General features: G+C 46.1%; 1 protein-coding gene across 1 annotated transcript in view; it reads left to right on the top strand.

The window, feature by feature from the left end:
* MYO3B (myosin IIIB) overlaps positions 1–18,458 on the top strand; it is a 357,238-nt gene that overhangs the window by 129,854 nt on the left and 208,926 nt on the right. The window contains exons 13-20 of the mRNA XM_090041713.1: positions 5,136–5,219; positions 6,328–6,530; positions 7,088–7,186; positions 8,180–8,294; positions 9,566–9,692; positions 9,837–10,047; positions 16,153–16,300; positions 16,568–16,721. Of these exons, the coding sequence (XP_089897839.1) occupies positions 5,136–5,219; positions 6,328–6,530; positions 7,088–7,186; positions 8,180–8,294; positions 9,566–9,692; positions 9,837–10,047; positions 16,153–16,300; positions 16,568–16,721 (1,141 nt within the window). The remainder of the gene's footprint in view (positions 1–5,135; positions 5,220–6,327; positions 6,531–7,087; positions 7,187–8,179; positions 8,295–9,565; positions 9,693–9,836; positions 10,048–16,152; positions 16,301–16,567; positions 16,722–18,458) is intronic.

Here is an 18,458-nt window from a genome sequence, read left to right as displayed (position 1 = left end):
AGGTACTAAACCTAGAAGAACAATTATCCCCAGGAGGCTTAAGGAAAGCTGCCTTCTTGGACCCAAATACATGGTAGGGTTGTTTTTGTTTTTGTTTTTCTATTTAATTTGTATCCAAGGCCAAATTAGCCAAAACTAATTCCAAATCCAAGAGTCCAGAACCATAAGTGGCCCTACTATAGGCAAACATCCTCCACCCACACGTGGGGCTTCAGATGTTCTAAAACCTTTGGCAGGCATCCTACTTAAAGGCCCAAGCCTGGAGGCTTGGGGTTCAGATGCCCCCGAGGAGACTCCCATCTCCATAAACTGGGCTTAAAGCTGCTGCACCTTGGCAGATACTGAACCATGGCAGAAGAGCAGTTCTCCTGCAAAGTGGTTCAGGAAAACTACCTTCTTGGACACAGATACATGGTGTTTTTTGTTTTGTTTTGTTGGGGTTTTTTTTGTAAAAATATATGTCTATATATATATGTAAGGTTATATATATCTACACTCTTAGTATCACTCCACAGCAAAAACCTTGACCCATTACAAAAAACTGCACCCATGAACCTGTACAAAGGCCCACTGGCCGCCCGAACCCATTACAATGTCACACGCAACACACACAAACAAACCCTGGTCCCTCAGACCAGGCAACACTTCCCTTTCATTCCTATCCTGTATATGGGGTCACATACTCAGTTCATCTGTCTTCTCTGTCACTGTCACTCTAGCTCCTGCTGGAGGACTTGCTGCTGCTGTCACTGTTGCTATCCTCAGTTCCACTTGTCCCTTCCTTTTCCTCACTGTCACCACCCCTTTCTCTGTTTGGGAGGAGTTGGGTGATCTTGTGCTACGTCTCTGTGCTAGGTGGCTTTGGTCACGTCCTCTCCATCCTCCACTAACGATTTATGGTAGTAGGTCTGGAGTTTACTTAGAGCCATTTTCACACAGCCTACTACCTCTGTGTCCATTTGCCTGTACAGCAGGAGGTTCCTGGTCTTCCACAGGGTGTTCTTGATGTAGGTTGCAAACTGGTCAAAATGGGGCGCTGAGTTCCCCTGATGTTTGGCGAGGTGCCCATACAGTGCTGCTTCTCTGGTTAGTCAGCTAACGCCAGTCACCACTTCACAGAGCTGCTTAACTCTTTTCCATACCTCTTTGGCACAAGTGCAGAAGCAGAGGAGGTGGTCAATCATCTCAGTGGCTCTGCAGCAGTTGGGCTATGGGCAGCTGGCCCTCTCTATGTCTCCAGGCCCTCACTGGTAGGGCTCAGTGGGTTATGAGCCATTTCAGGTCCTTGTGATCTTTGTGCAGTTCTTTGTGGTCAATGCACTCCCACACAGCCTGGCATGCGTTACCCGGGAGCAGGTCCATGGGCAATGAGGTGTCCCTCAGCCTCAGTGTCTCCTAGATTTTTTTGTGGTTTCTCATAGTTGCTGGGCCTGCACTCTGCAGGCTATACAAGCTGCAGCACTGGTTCAGGATCTTGTAGAACCACAGTGAACCCATGATCCACAGTCTATGGTTGTTGGAGTGAGTACCCCACAGTGTCTCAGGATGTGCCCTGCAAAATAGCTCACGAGGCAAGCAGTTTTGAATTCTGTGTCCATCACCACCTTGCAGATCAGGCTCAAATACTTGGCCCACAAGAACAGGAGGATAGCTGGCATGCCCCTGCTTCCGGCCCTTTTGTCCTTGTACAAGGTCTTCCAGATGACCTTTTCCCATCTGGAGCCCCAGAAGAAAATGCATGCAACTCTCTGGATCCTGTGGATGACATACTCAGAAGGGTGGAAGACCAGAATGGTGTACAGAAGCACCGGTAACAACATCGCTTTGACAAGCATAACATGCCCCCCTATGGAAAGGGAGCATATGTGCCAGAGCCCCAGCTTCTGCTTTACCTTTGCCTCTGTCTTCTCCCATGTTGTCCTGCCACTTAGCTCAGGGTCAAAATCTATCCTGAGGATCCTTACCCCCTCGTGGGGGACAGAGACCCCCAGAGACTTCACGTCCCCAAGCTTACCCATGGCAAGGCAGGTGCTCTTGCTCACATTGAACTTGGCCCATGGCAAGGCAGGTGCTCTTGCTCACATTGAATTTGGCCCCTGCTACCACCTCATATCCCTGCATGTGCACCAGGGCTCTCTCTACTGACCACCTGTTCCAGCACGGGATGATTCAAATAGTCCATGTATGCCAGGACCTTGGCCTTTCAGTTGCTGCTGCCCAGGATGTGGACTCTGTAGATCCCTGGGTCCTGCCTCAGGTGCTGGGCCCCCCTCAAGAATAAGTTAATGCAGCCTATCTAAATAAGATATAAAGTTGTGCCCATTACATGCACTCCCCCTCAGTGCCGACTCTTTTGCAAGGCATGGTGAGCCAATACACTGAATACATTTTGACTTCCTTTTCACTCCCACAGCTGAGCTGCATCTTTCTTTTGCAGTTCCAATGAATCCTGTTTCTTCACCAGCCTTAAATGTCTGGCAAACATCACTAAACAGGTCCCCAAACAGTTCATCTAGAATCTCTTTGTCACCCCCTCTCTTAGCCTCTCACATCTGATTAATGTGGCCCCCACTCTCCATGAAAGGGAACCAGATCAGTTTGCCCTGCCCCTTACCTGCATATAAATTTTTGGAGGATTCCAGGACCCATGACAAGAACATGGATCCTTCATTGTGGGTATCTGGAGTACACACATACACAGAGCAGTGCTGAACTGTGGGTTCACAATGGCTTGAAATACTGTTGACTCCGATGGGGTCCAACCCAATGAACTATATGGTAAATCAGGAGCCTTTTGGTTTTGGACTAATACCAAGCACAGTGACCACATCTACATGACACAATGACTGTGCAGTAGCTCATTACTAGGGCTGTGTGAAACTTCGGTTTCTGATTCGATTCGGCGGAGATTCAGCCCGATTCGGTGGCCAAATCTCCGAATCCAAATTGAATCAGAAAACCCTTTAATCTCTCTGAATCAAATCTGAATCTTCCAAATTGATTTGAAAAGATTCAGAGATTCAGACATAGAAACAGCTTTAAATGTTTTTTCTGTATACCTCTAGGTAGCAGGTGGCTCTTGAATGCTGTGATGCTGGGGTGCATGGAGTGTCCCACAGGAGTGCGGGGGCTTCCCAGAGCACTTGGTAGCAGACCCAGAAGTGGACCAGAAGCACTTCTGGTCCACTTTCAGGTCCACTGGGGAATACCCAGGGTCCCCCTCCCTGCACCCTCTTGGTTCTGGTGCCTCCTAGGTCTGAGGGGGGCACCTGGGCCACCCCTGTGGCCAATCACCAAGCCAGGGAGGGCCCCCATGCTCTCCCTGGCAGATTCGGAAGTGGACCAGAAGTACTTCTGGCCCACTTCTGGGTTTGCTGCCAAGCACATGGAGGGCCCCACTGTACTCCTGTTGGACTCTCCATGTGCCCTAGCATTGCAACATTCACAAGTCATGCCTGCTACCTCAAGCATCAAATCAAATAAAATCAAATCAGATTCAGATTTGGCTGAATCGAATCAGGGACAGTGATCCGAAATAAATCAAATCACTGTCTCTGATTCAGGCTGAATCCAAATCTGAATCAAATAGGGACCACTTCGCACACCCCTACTCATTACTACTGTGCAGTAGTGTCATGGGGCATGAAGTGTGATGTGACTCTGCTGCGCAGTAGTAATGACCTATTGTGTAGTGAGAAAATTCGTTTGGAGATGCTACTGTGTAATGTTGGTTACTGCACAGTAATATAGTACTTGTGTATGCAAGTACTAGATGACTGTGCAGTAACAACTGCACAGTCAATGTCTCGTGTAGACACAGCCTGTTTGTACTATATATAAGTAGGTACACAAGTGCTTCTTAAAATAGTGTTTATGGAGTACCTGTGCTAAAACTTATAGTCATTTCAAAATAGATAAAATGCATCAATTCTAGATAAACTAAGCCTATGAGTACATGTAGTAATCTGCCTATGATGAATTATATTTATTTCAAGGTCAGTATTTTCAAATTTGCTCCATAGTTCCATGGGCTCAGGAAGAGCAGGGTCTGACAGTAAGGATGGAGAAAAGAGACTGCAGAGGGGAGAAGCCTGGGGAGGTGTAGAAGGGAAGTGGGCATTTGACCCTTCAGATTCATTTCCCCTGCTGTAGCAGTGGAAGGGGAACAGACTCAAGGCTCACCTCCAATAATTAGATTCTATACCTGAAAAATTATAACGAATTTATACATTTTCCATAGATAGAACCTAATTATTGGTTGGTCATCTTATATTCAGGGCCATCTTATATTCAGGTACATATGGTACTTAGGAACACAGAACACATACATTTGTGTGTCTGTTTTGTGTCAGCATGTATAAATTCTATGTAAGTATAGTGCATGTTTGACAATATCTCATTTCAAAGAAAAACATTGCTGTAGAGAACTTGAGAATAGTGAAAATTCTATTGAAAATCCAGGAAATATAAATAATATGGCTTATTTATCAGGATGTGAGCCTTTATAGAGCACCTATGCACTATCTGCCCCAAACAAGGAGAGGAGGACATAGCAGAGCCAGAGGCTTCCAGTTAATCTTTGAATTTGGGATGTACAGGGGTGGCTGAGATAATCTGCTATGTATTTTTTAGTACAAACACGAAATGCAGGAGAACTGTTTATCTCCTCTACCAGTCTTCTCCCCAAAAAGTTACCTTTTGACTTTTTATAAACCCAGGATACTGCTGCATTAGCTCAGTAATCAGCACTATTCATGGTAGCAAGCCCTATAATTTTTTTTCTTCGGGTGGGATCAGGTTTTAGATTGTATATTAGATACAGATGTATTTCCCAGTGTGTGAATTCATGTGTCATGTTAATTGTGTGTCATGATAATGAGCTCTTAAGAAAGTTATTTTCTCTTTGACATGCCCATGAACCCAGAAATGATGACGATGATGACACCCATTTTATAAATCTAAAGAGTAAAGAAACAAGCTGACACTCTTTTTGATATTCACTGAAAAAAGAGTTGACTCTGGAGGTGTTATGCAGTCTTGGTATTATATTAAATAACCCATAGAGCAGTAGTGAAACTTTTAACTTATCAGCTATATGGTGAGCTGTGCATTTACAGTTTTGTTTTGTGTATCAGTGCATTATCATCAGTGGAGAAAGTGGTGCTGGAAAGACTGAAAGTGCCCATCTGATTGTCCAGCATTTGACCTTCCTGGGAAAGGTATATTTATACTAAGCCATGTAGCACAATGAATAATCTATTTTAAACTTTCTTTGCAGGGGAAAAAAGGTCCAGTGCCTTTTTAGCTTATCAAAAGCTTTGAAATATTTCATTTTTTGAGCTGTATAGAGTGTGAACTTGGTGCTCTTTTGGGATCTTATATTTTATACTGGAAGCTACATGATCTAATTAATAATCATTAATATAAAAAAGCTGGTTTTAGGTTCCTATCCTGCAGAGTCCTACCTATCTGTTTTATTCTATATATGTGACTTATCCCAATGAAATCAGTAAAAGTATTCACATGCATAAGTGAGTATAGATTTAGGGCCTTTGAGTTTGTGTCTATGTTAGTGAAAACATTGCCACTGACTTCAGTGGAAATAAGACTGGGCATTTTTACATGTGCTCCAGAGGTGAGGGGGGTACTTTAATTAGAGTGTCCCCAACAACTGGTCTAATTAAAGCATTCACAGTGTCTCGTTTATCACTGTCCCTGTGCTTCAAAATGGGAACAGGGGCACTTTAACTAAAGCTCATTGAACAAGCCCTTCATGACAAGTATCGCCAGTTATTTACAGTATTTATGACCAAGCAAGCTATGAATCTAAATACTAATACTCATACTCATCCTACTACTGCTACTGCTACTAATAATATTTCCATTATTCTTTTTTCATATGAAAAAAACCTCAGAATTAATCTGGTTAGGCAGGCATTTGTGCTCATATTAAATTCCATACCAAAGTCAAGACAATGAGGAAAATTCAAGAGTCCAGCACATTTGTAAATCTTTGCATGAGCAAGACTAAATCTATTCTACTTGTAATTTAGTGTCTATAGTGTGGTTTTTCTAATTAAAATTTATGAAGCCTCTACAGACAAAAATATTGCAGAGAGAAATGATCTCATATCTTCACACCTGCTGGAGACTCTCTTTTCCCTTTCAACATATTATACTTAAGCAGAAAGATCAACCCATATTTGCCAATAGTTGATTCTATGTGACGTGATAATGCATGCCATATTTCAGAAGCTGGGAGTTTCCATGAGTAAGCAGCTACATTCTTTTTTATCTTTTCTTCTCTTGTGTGTGTATTCTGTCAAGGCCAATAACCGTGCTCTGCGTGAGAAGATTCTTCAAGTGAACCCTCTGGTTGAAGCATTTGGAAATGCCTGCACTGCAATCAATGATAACTCAAGTCGTTTTGGAAAATACCTGGAAATGATGTTCACGCCAACAGGAGCCGTAATGGGGGCAAAAATTTCTGAATATCTACTTGAAAAATCCAGAGTCATAAAACAAGCTGTGTAGGTGTAATAATGTTATGCCCTTTCATATCCATTGTAGTTATTTTTTCCCACAAAACATTTTAAATTTTTTAAACACTATTCATTGGAATTTTATTCTAATTCACTAGTACTACATCACTTATATTAGGGCTGGAACAGTTAGCTGGGTTATTCTTGACTGAAGATCAGTACCACTCCATTGTTCAGTACAGGATATTCTGTATAGTATATTTTTCTCCCATAGCCTCTTTTTTCTGGACAGTAGACATGCCATTATACCTCTCTGCTCAGCCATCAGCAATTTAAAAAGGATGGAGAAGAGCTTGATCTTGGATTAATTGGCACTATGTGGTTGGTTGGGTTTTGTGTGTTTCACAGATATAGTAGAAGGTCTCTTTGGCTTTTGCTACTTCTTGCTCTGATACTGTGCCATTAAAATCAGTGGTAGCTTTTCCATTGACTTCAGTGAGCATTGGTTTAAGGCCTTCTGCCCTTATGTTGATGAGGTACCAGCTGATACAAATGTATGGATGCAGATATACTTGTATACTTTATTATAATACACTTTTTTCCAGAGGAGAGAAAAACTTCCATATATTTTATTACATATATGCTGGCCTTTTTCATCAGAAGAAACTTTCTGAGTATAGACTTCCTGAAAAAAAGCCTCCTAGGTAATTATCACTAATTTTTTTAAATGCTGCTTGTAATTAGCTATTGATCAGCTCTTGCTTCCAGTGTGATGCTTTATAATCTCTCTTAATCCTTCTCCATCCCTTAAGGATCTTTCTTAATCTGCCCAAGCACAGAAGAGGATGGACAATAGGGAATTACATTATTTGTATTTGTTTGAGGACTTGAACCATTTAAAAAAAGAAGGAAAAGAAAATCTCATTATTATGTAGATTTTCCATCCTTCTTTCAGGCCTTATCTGGCTCCAGAAATGGACTGTTGTGAATATGTAACTTTACTGGAAAATGCAGGAGCGACTCAAAATGTATTGTTTTATGGCTAAAAAACAGATATCACATTTGAGATGATTCTGCTTGATTCAAGTCAAAACCTGGGGAAAAAAGAGCAGCACAGCCCTTTAAACACATAGCTTGTTCCTGGAATGAATAGCAATTAACTTGAATAAGCCACAGTTGTCCTGGGGAAAAAGTAGTTAACACATTTTATCTCCCACGCTTCACAAGGAAAGGTGGGACAGTGGGCTTTTAGGATCACAGGAAAAAAAAGGCTTTTTCTCAGGGGAAATGAGATGTGTGTTTGTAGCCTTTGAGTATCTGATATAACAAGCCAAATTTAGCTGCAGTTATACAGGTGCAGCTCCATTAAAGTCAATGGACCCATACCGTTTTTCTTCAGGGCTGAATCTTGCTCATTAAACTTGAGTTACTAATTTTATTTTCTTTATTGGAAAACTAGTGTTGGGATAATGTCATAATTTATGCCAAAGAAACAAAAGTTACAGCAAATAAAAAAATCTAAACTCTTTTTATTTAGCATTACAGTATCTACTTGGTTAAAAGACATTTATTTAGCACTACAATATTTATTTGGTTAAAAATATTGAAATACATTGTCGTCTCAGTTACTGATGCAATCTTATCAAAGTCACTAGGGGGTTGCTAATATGGCACTTTTGTTATTCCATTTTATTTAGATACATTGATAATGAAACTGGAAGAGTAATGCAAGATATTATTACTAAAGACTCATACAGACAACAATTTGAAGCAATTCAACATTGCTTTAGGATCATAGGGTTTACTGATGAGGTGAGAAATGAAACATGATCTTCTTTGCCAAATCATTATTGACTATATTTTTAAAGAACATGTCCAATGTTGTCTGTGCAAGGGCTAACATTTATTTGTCTAAATAGGACTGTTGTTACCAAAGGCACAGTTGCTTCCTCTGAGGCTATGGCAGCAGAGAAGGCTGCCACTCTTGCTGACAAGACAGTGGGTAGTGAGCTTTTAGGCAGCCCTTTGAGGCTAAGTATAGACAGTCAAAACCCCAAGGCTGAATCAATTCAATCTTCGCAAGTTAGTTTAAACTGTACAGATTGAACTGATAAGCAAGTGAACAGACATTCACTTCTGATTTTGGAAATGCAGCCACATGCCTGCAGTGGTGCAGACCAGGAGCCAGGGGGTGCTGGAGCATGTCTCCCTTCTCAGCTGGAGTAGACAGCTTGGGCCAAGGCTAGCCCACCCATCCTGCACAGGAAGGTTTGCAGGGAGGTGTAAAGCATGCTGGTGGACTGAGAGATAACTTGTATCAGAAGGGGATCTGGGACAGAAGTTCAATAAACCAATACAACATAAATCAGTTAAGTCTGATCCTGCATCCATTCAGGTTTATCTTAAACCAGTTTCAGCCATTTTGAAAGAAGTTTATGTACACTGAACTTCTGTGCCCAGAACACAATACAGATTTGAACTGGTTTCTGATCACTTCTGCTGTTTTTGGTGTAATTTTTGTCCACAGCCTGGATGCTCCAATCACTAAGATGCATGCTGCCTTCTGTGGGAGGCTGACAGCGTGCCCTGTCCCCCTTCCCAGCCTGGGACAGGGCAAGAGTCAGTGATTGGACTCATTGACAGATTTCTGTGAGGGCTGAAGAAGTGAAGGCATAGCCTCCTAGTGCCCCCTGGCTGGAAAGCACATTTTGGGAGCAATATTGTAGTCCTCCATCCTGCAGGCTCTGAATATGTATATGCTTCCATAGAGCTCTAATTTTTGTAGCACTTCAAAGTGCTGAGGTACTTGTAGCACTACAAATGAACATGTGTCCAAGTTGACCTTTGTGCCAAAAATGGCCCAACCAAAATGAACCATTCAGTCCCATTCATGCTCCAGTTTCACAGTCTTGTTTTCCATTTCAGTGGGAGTTTGCTGAAGTGTAACTGAGTAAATACTGAATTGGCAAACTAAGAAACTCAGAATGAGCTACTTAACACCCTCCTCCACATACATTCACTAAATTTGGGGGCCAAAGTAACTAACTGTCTCTCTTTGAGGTAGTTTTTGCTGTTATTTGTAGGAAGTGCATTCGGTGTACAGAATTCTGGCTGGGATCCTAAATACTGGAAATATTGAGTTTGCTGCCATTTCTTCTCAACACCAAACTGATAAAAGCGAAGTTCCAAACCCAGAAGCCTTAGATAATGGTAAATATATATATTTTTAACATTATAGTTCTATTAATGTGGATTATGTTAGAAAGAGTTTCTCACTCACTGTGCCGGATAGGCAATGCTGGCAATCTTTACACTCTGGTTATATCCATATTTCTTGTTTCTCTTATCTTTCAGCTGCTGCACTGCTAAGTATTGGGTCAGAAGAACTTCAAGAAGCTCTAACTTCTCACTGTGTTGTAACACGAGGAGAGACTATTGTCCGAACAAACACTGTGGACAAAGCAGCTGATGTGAGAGATGCCATGTCTAAAGCACTTTACGGGCGACTCTTCAGCTGGATAGTAAATCGTATTAATACACTGCTACAGCCAGATAAAAACATATGGCAAGTTACACATCACTTAATTATAAGCATTTACTCACTGTGTATTTGATGTGATCATCCATTTTTATATGCCTGATTTTTCAGGAGAATGCTGTGTTTATTTTGGTTAAGACCTTAAAATGGCTGTCATGCTGTGATTTCTGGGACATTAACCCCAACATTTTCAAAGAGCTGAGTGGGATTTAGTTACTGAAGTCAATGGGTGTGTCTACATGAAATGCTGCACAGTAAACGTGCATCTACACATGTTCATGCTTACTACCCAGTAAAAACATTTAATCATAAGTAAATTTTCTACCTACAAATCCAGGTAGCAAATTTATACGTGATTAGTTACTGTGCAGTTACACATGTGTAGACATGACCTGGGAGCAAGTTTGCTCCTGGGTCAGCCCTGACACTAGGGAGCTGGTCTGAGACTAGCCCCAAGGCTCCAGACTGGGAGCCTCCCCTGCCTCAGACTTTAAAAGCCTGCAGGTACTCAGAGCCTTGAGGCATACCAGCAGGGAGCCTGAGGCCCCTTCAGGCCCCTGTGTTCTCCTGGGCAGGTCACAGGCCATCTGCCCTAGCCTGCCTGCACCCCAGCACCACTGCCTGGCACCACACTACTGTGCAGCTACAGGCCCATGCTGAACAGGCCTACAGGCTACTCCAGGCTGGTACTCCAGGCTGCTTGTGATGCTGTCAGGCAAGGCAGAGGTGCAGGTGTCTATGAAGGGCTGTCATTTGGGATAATGAGATTTGGGAGTGTGGGCATGACCAGTCAGCACAGTAGTACTGCATAAATTTCAAGGCTTTGTGGGCACAGTCATGTTCCATCACGACCACAGTCATCAGGCGGGAAGTACCCATAAGTCCATGCCCTTTATGCAGCAACTGATGGACATCTCCATGGCTCAGAACCCAGGCCACAGTTATGTTGTCTATATTAGCACAGGCAGCCAGCCCCCACTCTGGCCTGGCACGCATTGGGTGTCCAACAGCCCATCCCACTTAGCTCCCCTGCTGCACCCTCCACCAGCAGCTTGGGGAGCCCGTACTGGCACCTGCTCCAACAGCTCTGCAGGCCCAACCATGAGGCATGGCCAGCAATAATGTGACAAACAGTGCCAGCTCCTTCCTCGGGGGGCCCCTGGACAGGCGCTTGCCTCCCGTGCCCTAACGTCTGAAGACACAGCCCACCAGAGCTACATGCCATCACCAACAGCTATGATCACATGGAGCTGCCAGCTATGCCAGCCCTGGCCACTTGGTAAGCCCTGCTCTGAGGGAAGGGCCTTTCCCGCCCCTGCCCCTGCTCCCAGCCCTTTCCCCTGCCCCTCCTCCCTGCCTGGCCAGACTGCACTCCCCTGGCACCATGTTCCCCCACCACAGCATGCAGGGAGGTGGGAGACAGTGCCAGACTTTATTGAGCAGCCCATGCCCCTGCAGCTAGGTGGGCACAGGCCTCTCACACACTGAGGAACACATAAATGCTGGTGGTGATGCCCTCCTCAGCTATGGGGGCCAGGGATGTATAGCACAGCCACACATAGGCCTCTAGGCAGCAGCAGAGGTTGCAGAGCAGTTCAGACTTGCCCCTTGCACCATCATAGCTCAGGGTTCTGTATCACATGTGTAGGTGTACCTGAGGCAACATGGCCATCAGCAGCAGCAAGGCATAGTGGGTTGGGCACCCCTGAGTCCACACAAACAGCTCCTCATGAACTGCCTGAGACATGCACAGGAAGGGCATGCTCAAAGTGCAGTGGTGGCTTGGGTTGGGTCTGGCTCTGAGGCACCTCCCTGGAGAAGAACCCTGTGCGGAGGGTTGGGGCATGGGCAGCTCCTCATCCCAGTCACCCTGGAGCCCTGTGCCCCCTGAACTTGGGCATCATGGGGTGGGTGGCAGCACAGCAAAGTGATTGGCTTGTAGGGGGTGATAGTGGGGTCTGGTGTCAAAAAGTGCTGCCAGGAGCCTAGCCTATCCTGCTTTGGGAAGAGGCAGTTGAGGGAGGCTACCCACAGCCAGCACCCAGCAGCCCACTGGTCCCATGGGAGAAAGAGGAAATGGGGAGCTCAGCCAGCAGTTGCCTGGGCCCAGGCCTGCCAGGCTGACTTACCATGGCCCCTGATCACCTGTGCATGCCTGATGCCTCATCTGAGGCTGGGCACTGCATGGCCCTGGTATAGAGCATCTAATCTCTGAAATGTTGCAAACTCTCACAAACAGCTTCTTTCTCATGTCTCTATAGGACCTGAAGCTGCATGTGGGGGACAGGCCACCCTTGGCAGCTGGGATGTGGCCTCAGGGTCACTACCAGACACAGCCAGGGTCCTGCAGATACTTTGGCTCTGCCAGAGGATAACTCTAGACAGGACCCTCCTCCTGGACTACTTGGCCGTGGCATCAGAGGACTGGCTGGGGGATGCTTGGGCCTGGCAGACAGAGGATGTGGCCTTCCAGGACAGGTGGCAGGTGGAGGATACTGCCTATGAAGAGGTGCAGGACCAGTACAGGACTGGGCAGACCCGGAGTTTCAGGCATAGCTTCTGGCAGTGCAGGCCCCAGACAATGACTGCCAAGTGCTGGACACCCCAACGCTAGCCCCACCTGCCCCCTGGCAGCCATACATCACCCAGCAGCAAACCCCCACCTGGGCCTGGGAGGAGGTTCTGCACTGCTTTCAGCAGCCAGGAGATCCTGGCCTGGCCCCTGCCCCTGGTCCAGTGCCACCCAGCAACCCTGCCTAGGCCTAGCCCCACCACTTACCCTGGATCCATGTGGGTGCAGAGTCAGAGCTGCCTGCAATGGGGTCAGGACCACATGCCAACCCTGCTGACCCTGGACACTGCTTGCTGGAGAGGAAACCACTTACGCCAGGGGAGCACTAACTGCCATCACCATGGACAAGCCCCCAGCCTGCTGCACTCACTACCGTGTGTGCACCCATGGGGGAGTGGCCAGAAGCTAGGGTGCTGGCTGCCTGTCCCTGGGCTCTGCCCTCTAGTTGCCCCCACCCCACAGCCCCCTACTGTAGGACAGCAGACAACAGACACACAGTTTTCATGGGGAAGAAGGTTTTTTTAGTGTTGGTGGGCGGGATAAGTAGTGGAGGGGCTCTGATTGTTGAGAAGAGAGGGGGGCTTTGTTTCTTATGCGGGTGGGGGCTCTGGTTGATGTGAAGAGAATAAAACTTGTTTTTCTGAGATCTGCCTGCAGTGAGCATGGTGCTTGGAGTGCTGGGGGGAGAGGGGATAGGTCTGTGGGTGGCAGTCATGTGGTCTAGAGCAGGCTGTGTTGGAGGAAGTGGTTGACCAGTGCCTCCTGCATCTGGTGCCCTAGCCCCTGCTAGCAAGTCCATGGCTCTCCTGGGTCTTTGGAGGAGGGGACCACTGCTGCTGTTGCCACCACAGGTGATGCTCCTGCTGCCAGGTGTCCTCTGCACACCGCCTCTCCTCTGCCCAGGCCTCATGGATATTATGCAGCATGCAGGTTGTCCTCAGTGAACTCGAGGCGGGCAGTGAGAGTGTGCCAGTGTCCTATGAGGTCATTGAAGGTGCATTCCACCAGGGCATGGATCTGGCTCAGGCAATAGTTGCACTGGGCCTGGCAGGGGTCCAGATGGCTAGGTAGACCTGCATGAGCCAGGTCCCCAGTGAGTAGGGGCAGGACCACCACAGTGCCCAGCTGCAGGTCCATCATGCCTGCTGTGAAGTGCCCACCTTCCACCAGGCTTGGCAGGTCAGAGTTCAGGAAGATGCAGGCATCATAGGCACTGCCTGCCCAACCAGCACTCGTGTGGGAAAGCACCTCAATGGTCCTTGATGGCCTGGAGCACCATGGAGTGAAAGCTCCTCCAGCTGTGGTAGGAGTGGTCTCTGATAGGTAGTGAGACAGGCAGGTGATGGGGATATGGGTCCCATCCAGGGCCCTGACCCACTGGGGGAATCCCAGGGCATGGAACTCCACCACCCCCACATGGAGCACGATGTCCCCCAGCATGTCCTAGATGGCCCTGCACACCTCTAGAACAGTCTCCCTAGTGGTGGCCTGGCCCACTCCAAACAGGTGACTGACATACTGCAGACTGGCAGGCAGGGCCAGCTTGGGCAGAGTGAGGGCCAAGTGGATGTTTGCAGGGAGAGGTGACCACATGTTGGTGTGCTGCCACTACAGGTGGGGCTGGAGCTGCTCCAGGATTTCCTGGAAGGTGGCCCAGGTCATCCTGAAGGCCTCTAGCCACTGCTTATCATCCCAGGTGTGCTGGATGACATGCCACCAACAGTCCTGACTGGCCCGGCAGGCCCAGAGGCAGCAGAGCTGGAGGTCCAGGAGGGCAATTGTGGCCCTGGTGGTAGGAGGGTGGTTATGGCCCTGGAGCCCATCATCAGCATCCCTGCCAGCGTCCATCCAGGCAGATGGGTTGGAGGTGGCAGGTGCACAGTGGTGGCCCCGGGATGGAGCATAGCAGGTGGGCAGGCAATTGCTGCATGTGGGGGAGCCAGGAGGGGTGAAAAGGCTGTGGACCAGGTGGTAATCAGCACCGTGGGCCAGTAGGGCCAGCGCAGCAGCCAGCAGGAGCATGGGGCGCTGGTCATTGCTGCCAGGGGCAGGGGCTGGAGCCGCCATGGTGAGGAGAATGCTGCCACATGCTGTCGCTGCACTGGACATGCTGCTCCTGGTCAGGGAAGTGGCTGGTCAGAGAGCAGCGAGCAGGGCTGGCTTTTGAAGAACGCTGCTAGCAGCTGCAGCTGGAGCCTGGAGCTCCCTGCAGTGGTGGCAGGGGCCTATTGCAGGGCTGCTGCTCCCACTTCCCTGCATGTGTAGGCGCATGTACCCATTTACTCATGAGTAACTTACTCATGAGTAATTTACTCATGGGTAAACTGATGCTACATCGAAAGCACATGTAGATGTGCTCAAAGAAAATTGCTTCGTTAAAATGCTATGCAAGTCTTTGAATAGGTACTAGATACTAGGATAAGCAAGAAAATTGTACCAGAGGCCTGTAAATAACTAATTAGAATAGGCTAGGTTCAATAAATATTTAAGTATAGTTTATGTGGGCCTTCCAGTTCTCAAGTAGTATTAAAGTAGTGATAAATACAGATATCAAATGATTACAGCAACTTAATGAATCAATTTTATATTCCAATTCAAGCTGCTAAAATCGACTATAAGGACATTTAATTATGAAAACTTAAGTACTAATAGATGTTATGGAGATGATTATACTGTGCCACATTCTCAGATCCTGTTTCAGATGCTTTGCACTTTTCAAGAGCAGCAGGGTATGTTGAGGCCTAAAAGAAACTTCAAGGTGATATAAAGCTGGTATAGTTGGTTCTCTTGCCTGCAAACCTTACTTCGCCATATAAGGGAGTATGTTGGAGGACAGGAAGGTCTGGATGGGCTGCTTGTGAAGCAGTCTTTATGGGACAGCTTCCGCTGGTATAATAGAGCAGCCTTTAGGCAACTCTAAGTTATGCTGGTGCTGTTTTCTTCTCTGGTGCTGCCAAAATGGGATGAGTGGGAAGGTATCTGGGAACTGTCTTTCCTCCAACTTCTCTTATTTGCACTGAACATGAAATCAGCATAGCTGAGGATTCAGACTGTAGTCTGAATCCACTTCTCTATGTTCAGTGGGACTAAAGTAAGGGGAAATAAAGGAATCACAGTTACTATTTTATTAATGGCAGAGGAGGTGCTTCTGAGTAGTAGCATGTCTCTTCTTCTCTACATCATGACAAAACTCATGGAATGCAGGAGTCTTAGAGTTAAAAACTCTGGTAATGACTGTGAACAAGTTCTGTCTCTCTTTGATTAAATTATTTATGGTATCTAATCTTTATTGCAGTAGTATAACTAGAGGTGTACAGCTGGGATGCCAGCCCCAAGTGTCCCCTCATAGGAGGCACAAGAGCAGCAGTTACAGCTGCCTGGCTACCGCAGCTGTGACCAGCCTGGCTGCTCAACCTGCCACCGCCCTGGCTGTCACCACCAAGGAGGGCACAGAACCACCTTGTTATGTCGCTATTTTATTGTCAAGTTTATTTTGATTTTTCCTGTTTTTTCTCCTTGATTTTTCTCCTTGATGGATTTTGTGTACCTTTTCCACATAGCAATGCTGACAGTGGAATGTATGTTGGGATACTAGATATCTTTGGATTTGAGAACTTCACAAGAAATTCCTTTGAACAACTGTGCATAAACATTGCTAATGAACAAATCCAGTTTTATTTCAATCAACACATCTTTGCACTTGAACAGGTAATTTAACTTTATAAAGGAAGTGATTTAATTCAGCAACAATGACTTGTAGAATGAATCAAGAGTATTTTGTAAAACACACATGCCCACATATTTAATGCATTGTGGCCAAAAAAAGACCATATTAAGATTTTACTTCCCCTATTGTTACCATGAGCTTTGTAGGTAGGTAAATATTGTTGGGGCTTAAGGATGTAAGAGAAACTTTGTGCCAAAAGTGACCAGATAATAATTAGTTTGGTATTAACACTGTTTACAACTTTGTAGATGGAATATCAGAATGAGGGGATTGATGCTACTACAGTGGTATATGAAGACAATCGCCCACTTTTAGATATGTTCCTCCAAAAACCAATGGGACTGCTGTCTCTACTTGATGAAGAAAGTCGATTTCCCCAGGCAACAGATCTGACTTTAGTTGGTATGAGCACTCAAGAATGATTGATATCCCTGTGGCATTTTTCTTGGAATTTTAAATGTCTATCCGCTATCTTTATATTGCATCATTCACTTCCTAGTATGTTTTTCTAGCTTCCCAGGTGTTTTATACTGCTAATGTTATCTTATAGTTTAAAACAGGGGTGTAAAAGTTATAGACCATGGAGCCCTACCATCCATCCCATGGTGCTGCGGGTGAGTCTCAGAGTGGACTCAACTGCTGCATGCAGTCTGCAGTGGTTTGGCCTTGGACACAACACACAGGGCCTGGGCTAGCATATGCAAATTCTGGTGCATGGGGCCAGGGCTGGTACATGGAGCCAATCCAGGACACACACTGCATGTGGCACATGGGGCCAGTCTAGGGAGTGCTGTATGACATGCCTGCACTAGACAGGTCCTGTACCCTAGATCTGGTATGTGGAGCTGGTCTGTGGGCCCAATCCAGCCTATGGTATAGACCAGGGGTAGGCAATGTTTTTTGGCTGGAGTGCTGAAAAACACCACAATGCCTACCTTGGAAGGTGCCGCAGTTCCAGCATGCCAGAAAAACAAAATGAGGGCAGGGGGTACATGGCAGGATGCCCTGCATGTGCCCCTTGCCCCCCACCCAAAGCCCCTGCCCCCCAGCCCTACTGCCCTTTGCCCCCCAGCCTGGGCTCTGTAGCTGGCAGCAGCTACCCAGAGCCAGGGCTGGCTGAAGCTGGGAGGCTCCAAACAGCTGCGCTGGGCTCTGGAGCCCTGGCATCAGCTCTGTACCGGCGCATCCACCTGCGCATGTGCGTGGGCGGTGGGGGAGAGGCCCGAGGCAGCGCAAGCCCAGTCTCTTCCCTGCTCCCAGCACTGAGCTGGTGACGGGGGTCTGGAACCTGGTGCAGCTGTCTGTAGCTCTCAATGTAGAGCTTACTACTTTCTAAAACCTTCAAATAATTTATCCTCATGATGTTCCTGGAGGTTGGCATTTTGAGTATTCTTATACCCATGTAATAGGCAGAGAAGCAGCAGCAGCAGCACAGAAGAGTGACATGTCTAAGGCTAGACAGTAAGTTAACAGCAGCAGTGAGAAAAACATCCAAGTCTTCCTGCCCCTAGTCTCATACTTACCCTATTAGACAACACTGTCTCACCACAGATTACCTCATCATAAACAGAAAGTGTGTTACTTACATTGTGCCATCTGGCTGAATGTTTCTTTACTTTGATGCATGTTTTATGGACATTGTAATAAAAGTTATCTTCATTTTTAAAACATGAAGCATACTCCATGCTGTTAAAATATCATCCTAATGCTCCCCTTTGACCTGTAAGCCAGGGTCAAATTTAAGCTTTCCAAATGTATTCTTAAAATTCTCACTTCTGGAGAGCTGAGTTCAAACTTGAATTTAAGTCCAAGATGACTGAGATGATTTCATTCCAACCTTCTGTCATATACTGAAGCTGGGAACCTGCCTGCAAGTCTTATAAATCAGCCTGTATTAAATATTGCACTTATACTTTCACAGGCAACCCCCTTGCTTCTGGCTGATGAGTTTTATTACTGATGTCTTGAAAGCAGAGTGATCTAGGGCTGGTGAAAGCAAGCTGGGACTCTTTGCCTCTTCCAGGTGCCGGATTGTAACAAACTCTAAATAAATCTCCAAGCCCATTTATCTTAAAATAATATTCACAGGTAATGACTGACAGGGAGGAAGAGTAGTATGGAACAAAAGATTAATAGATT

Source organism: Crocodylus siamensis, chromosome 4 (assembly GCF_052110815.1).
Source record: "Crocodylus siamensis isolate JL-2025a chromosome 4, ASM5211081v1, whole genome shotgun sequence".
Taxonomy (NCBI): Eukaryota; Metazoa; Chordata; order Crocodylia; family Crocodylidae; genus Crocodylus; species Crocodylus siamensis.
This window is presented reverse-complemented; position numbering and strand designations above follow the sequence as displayed.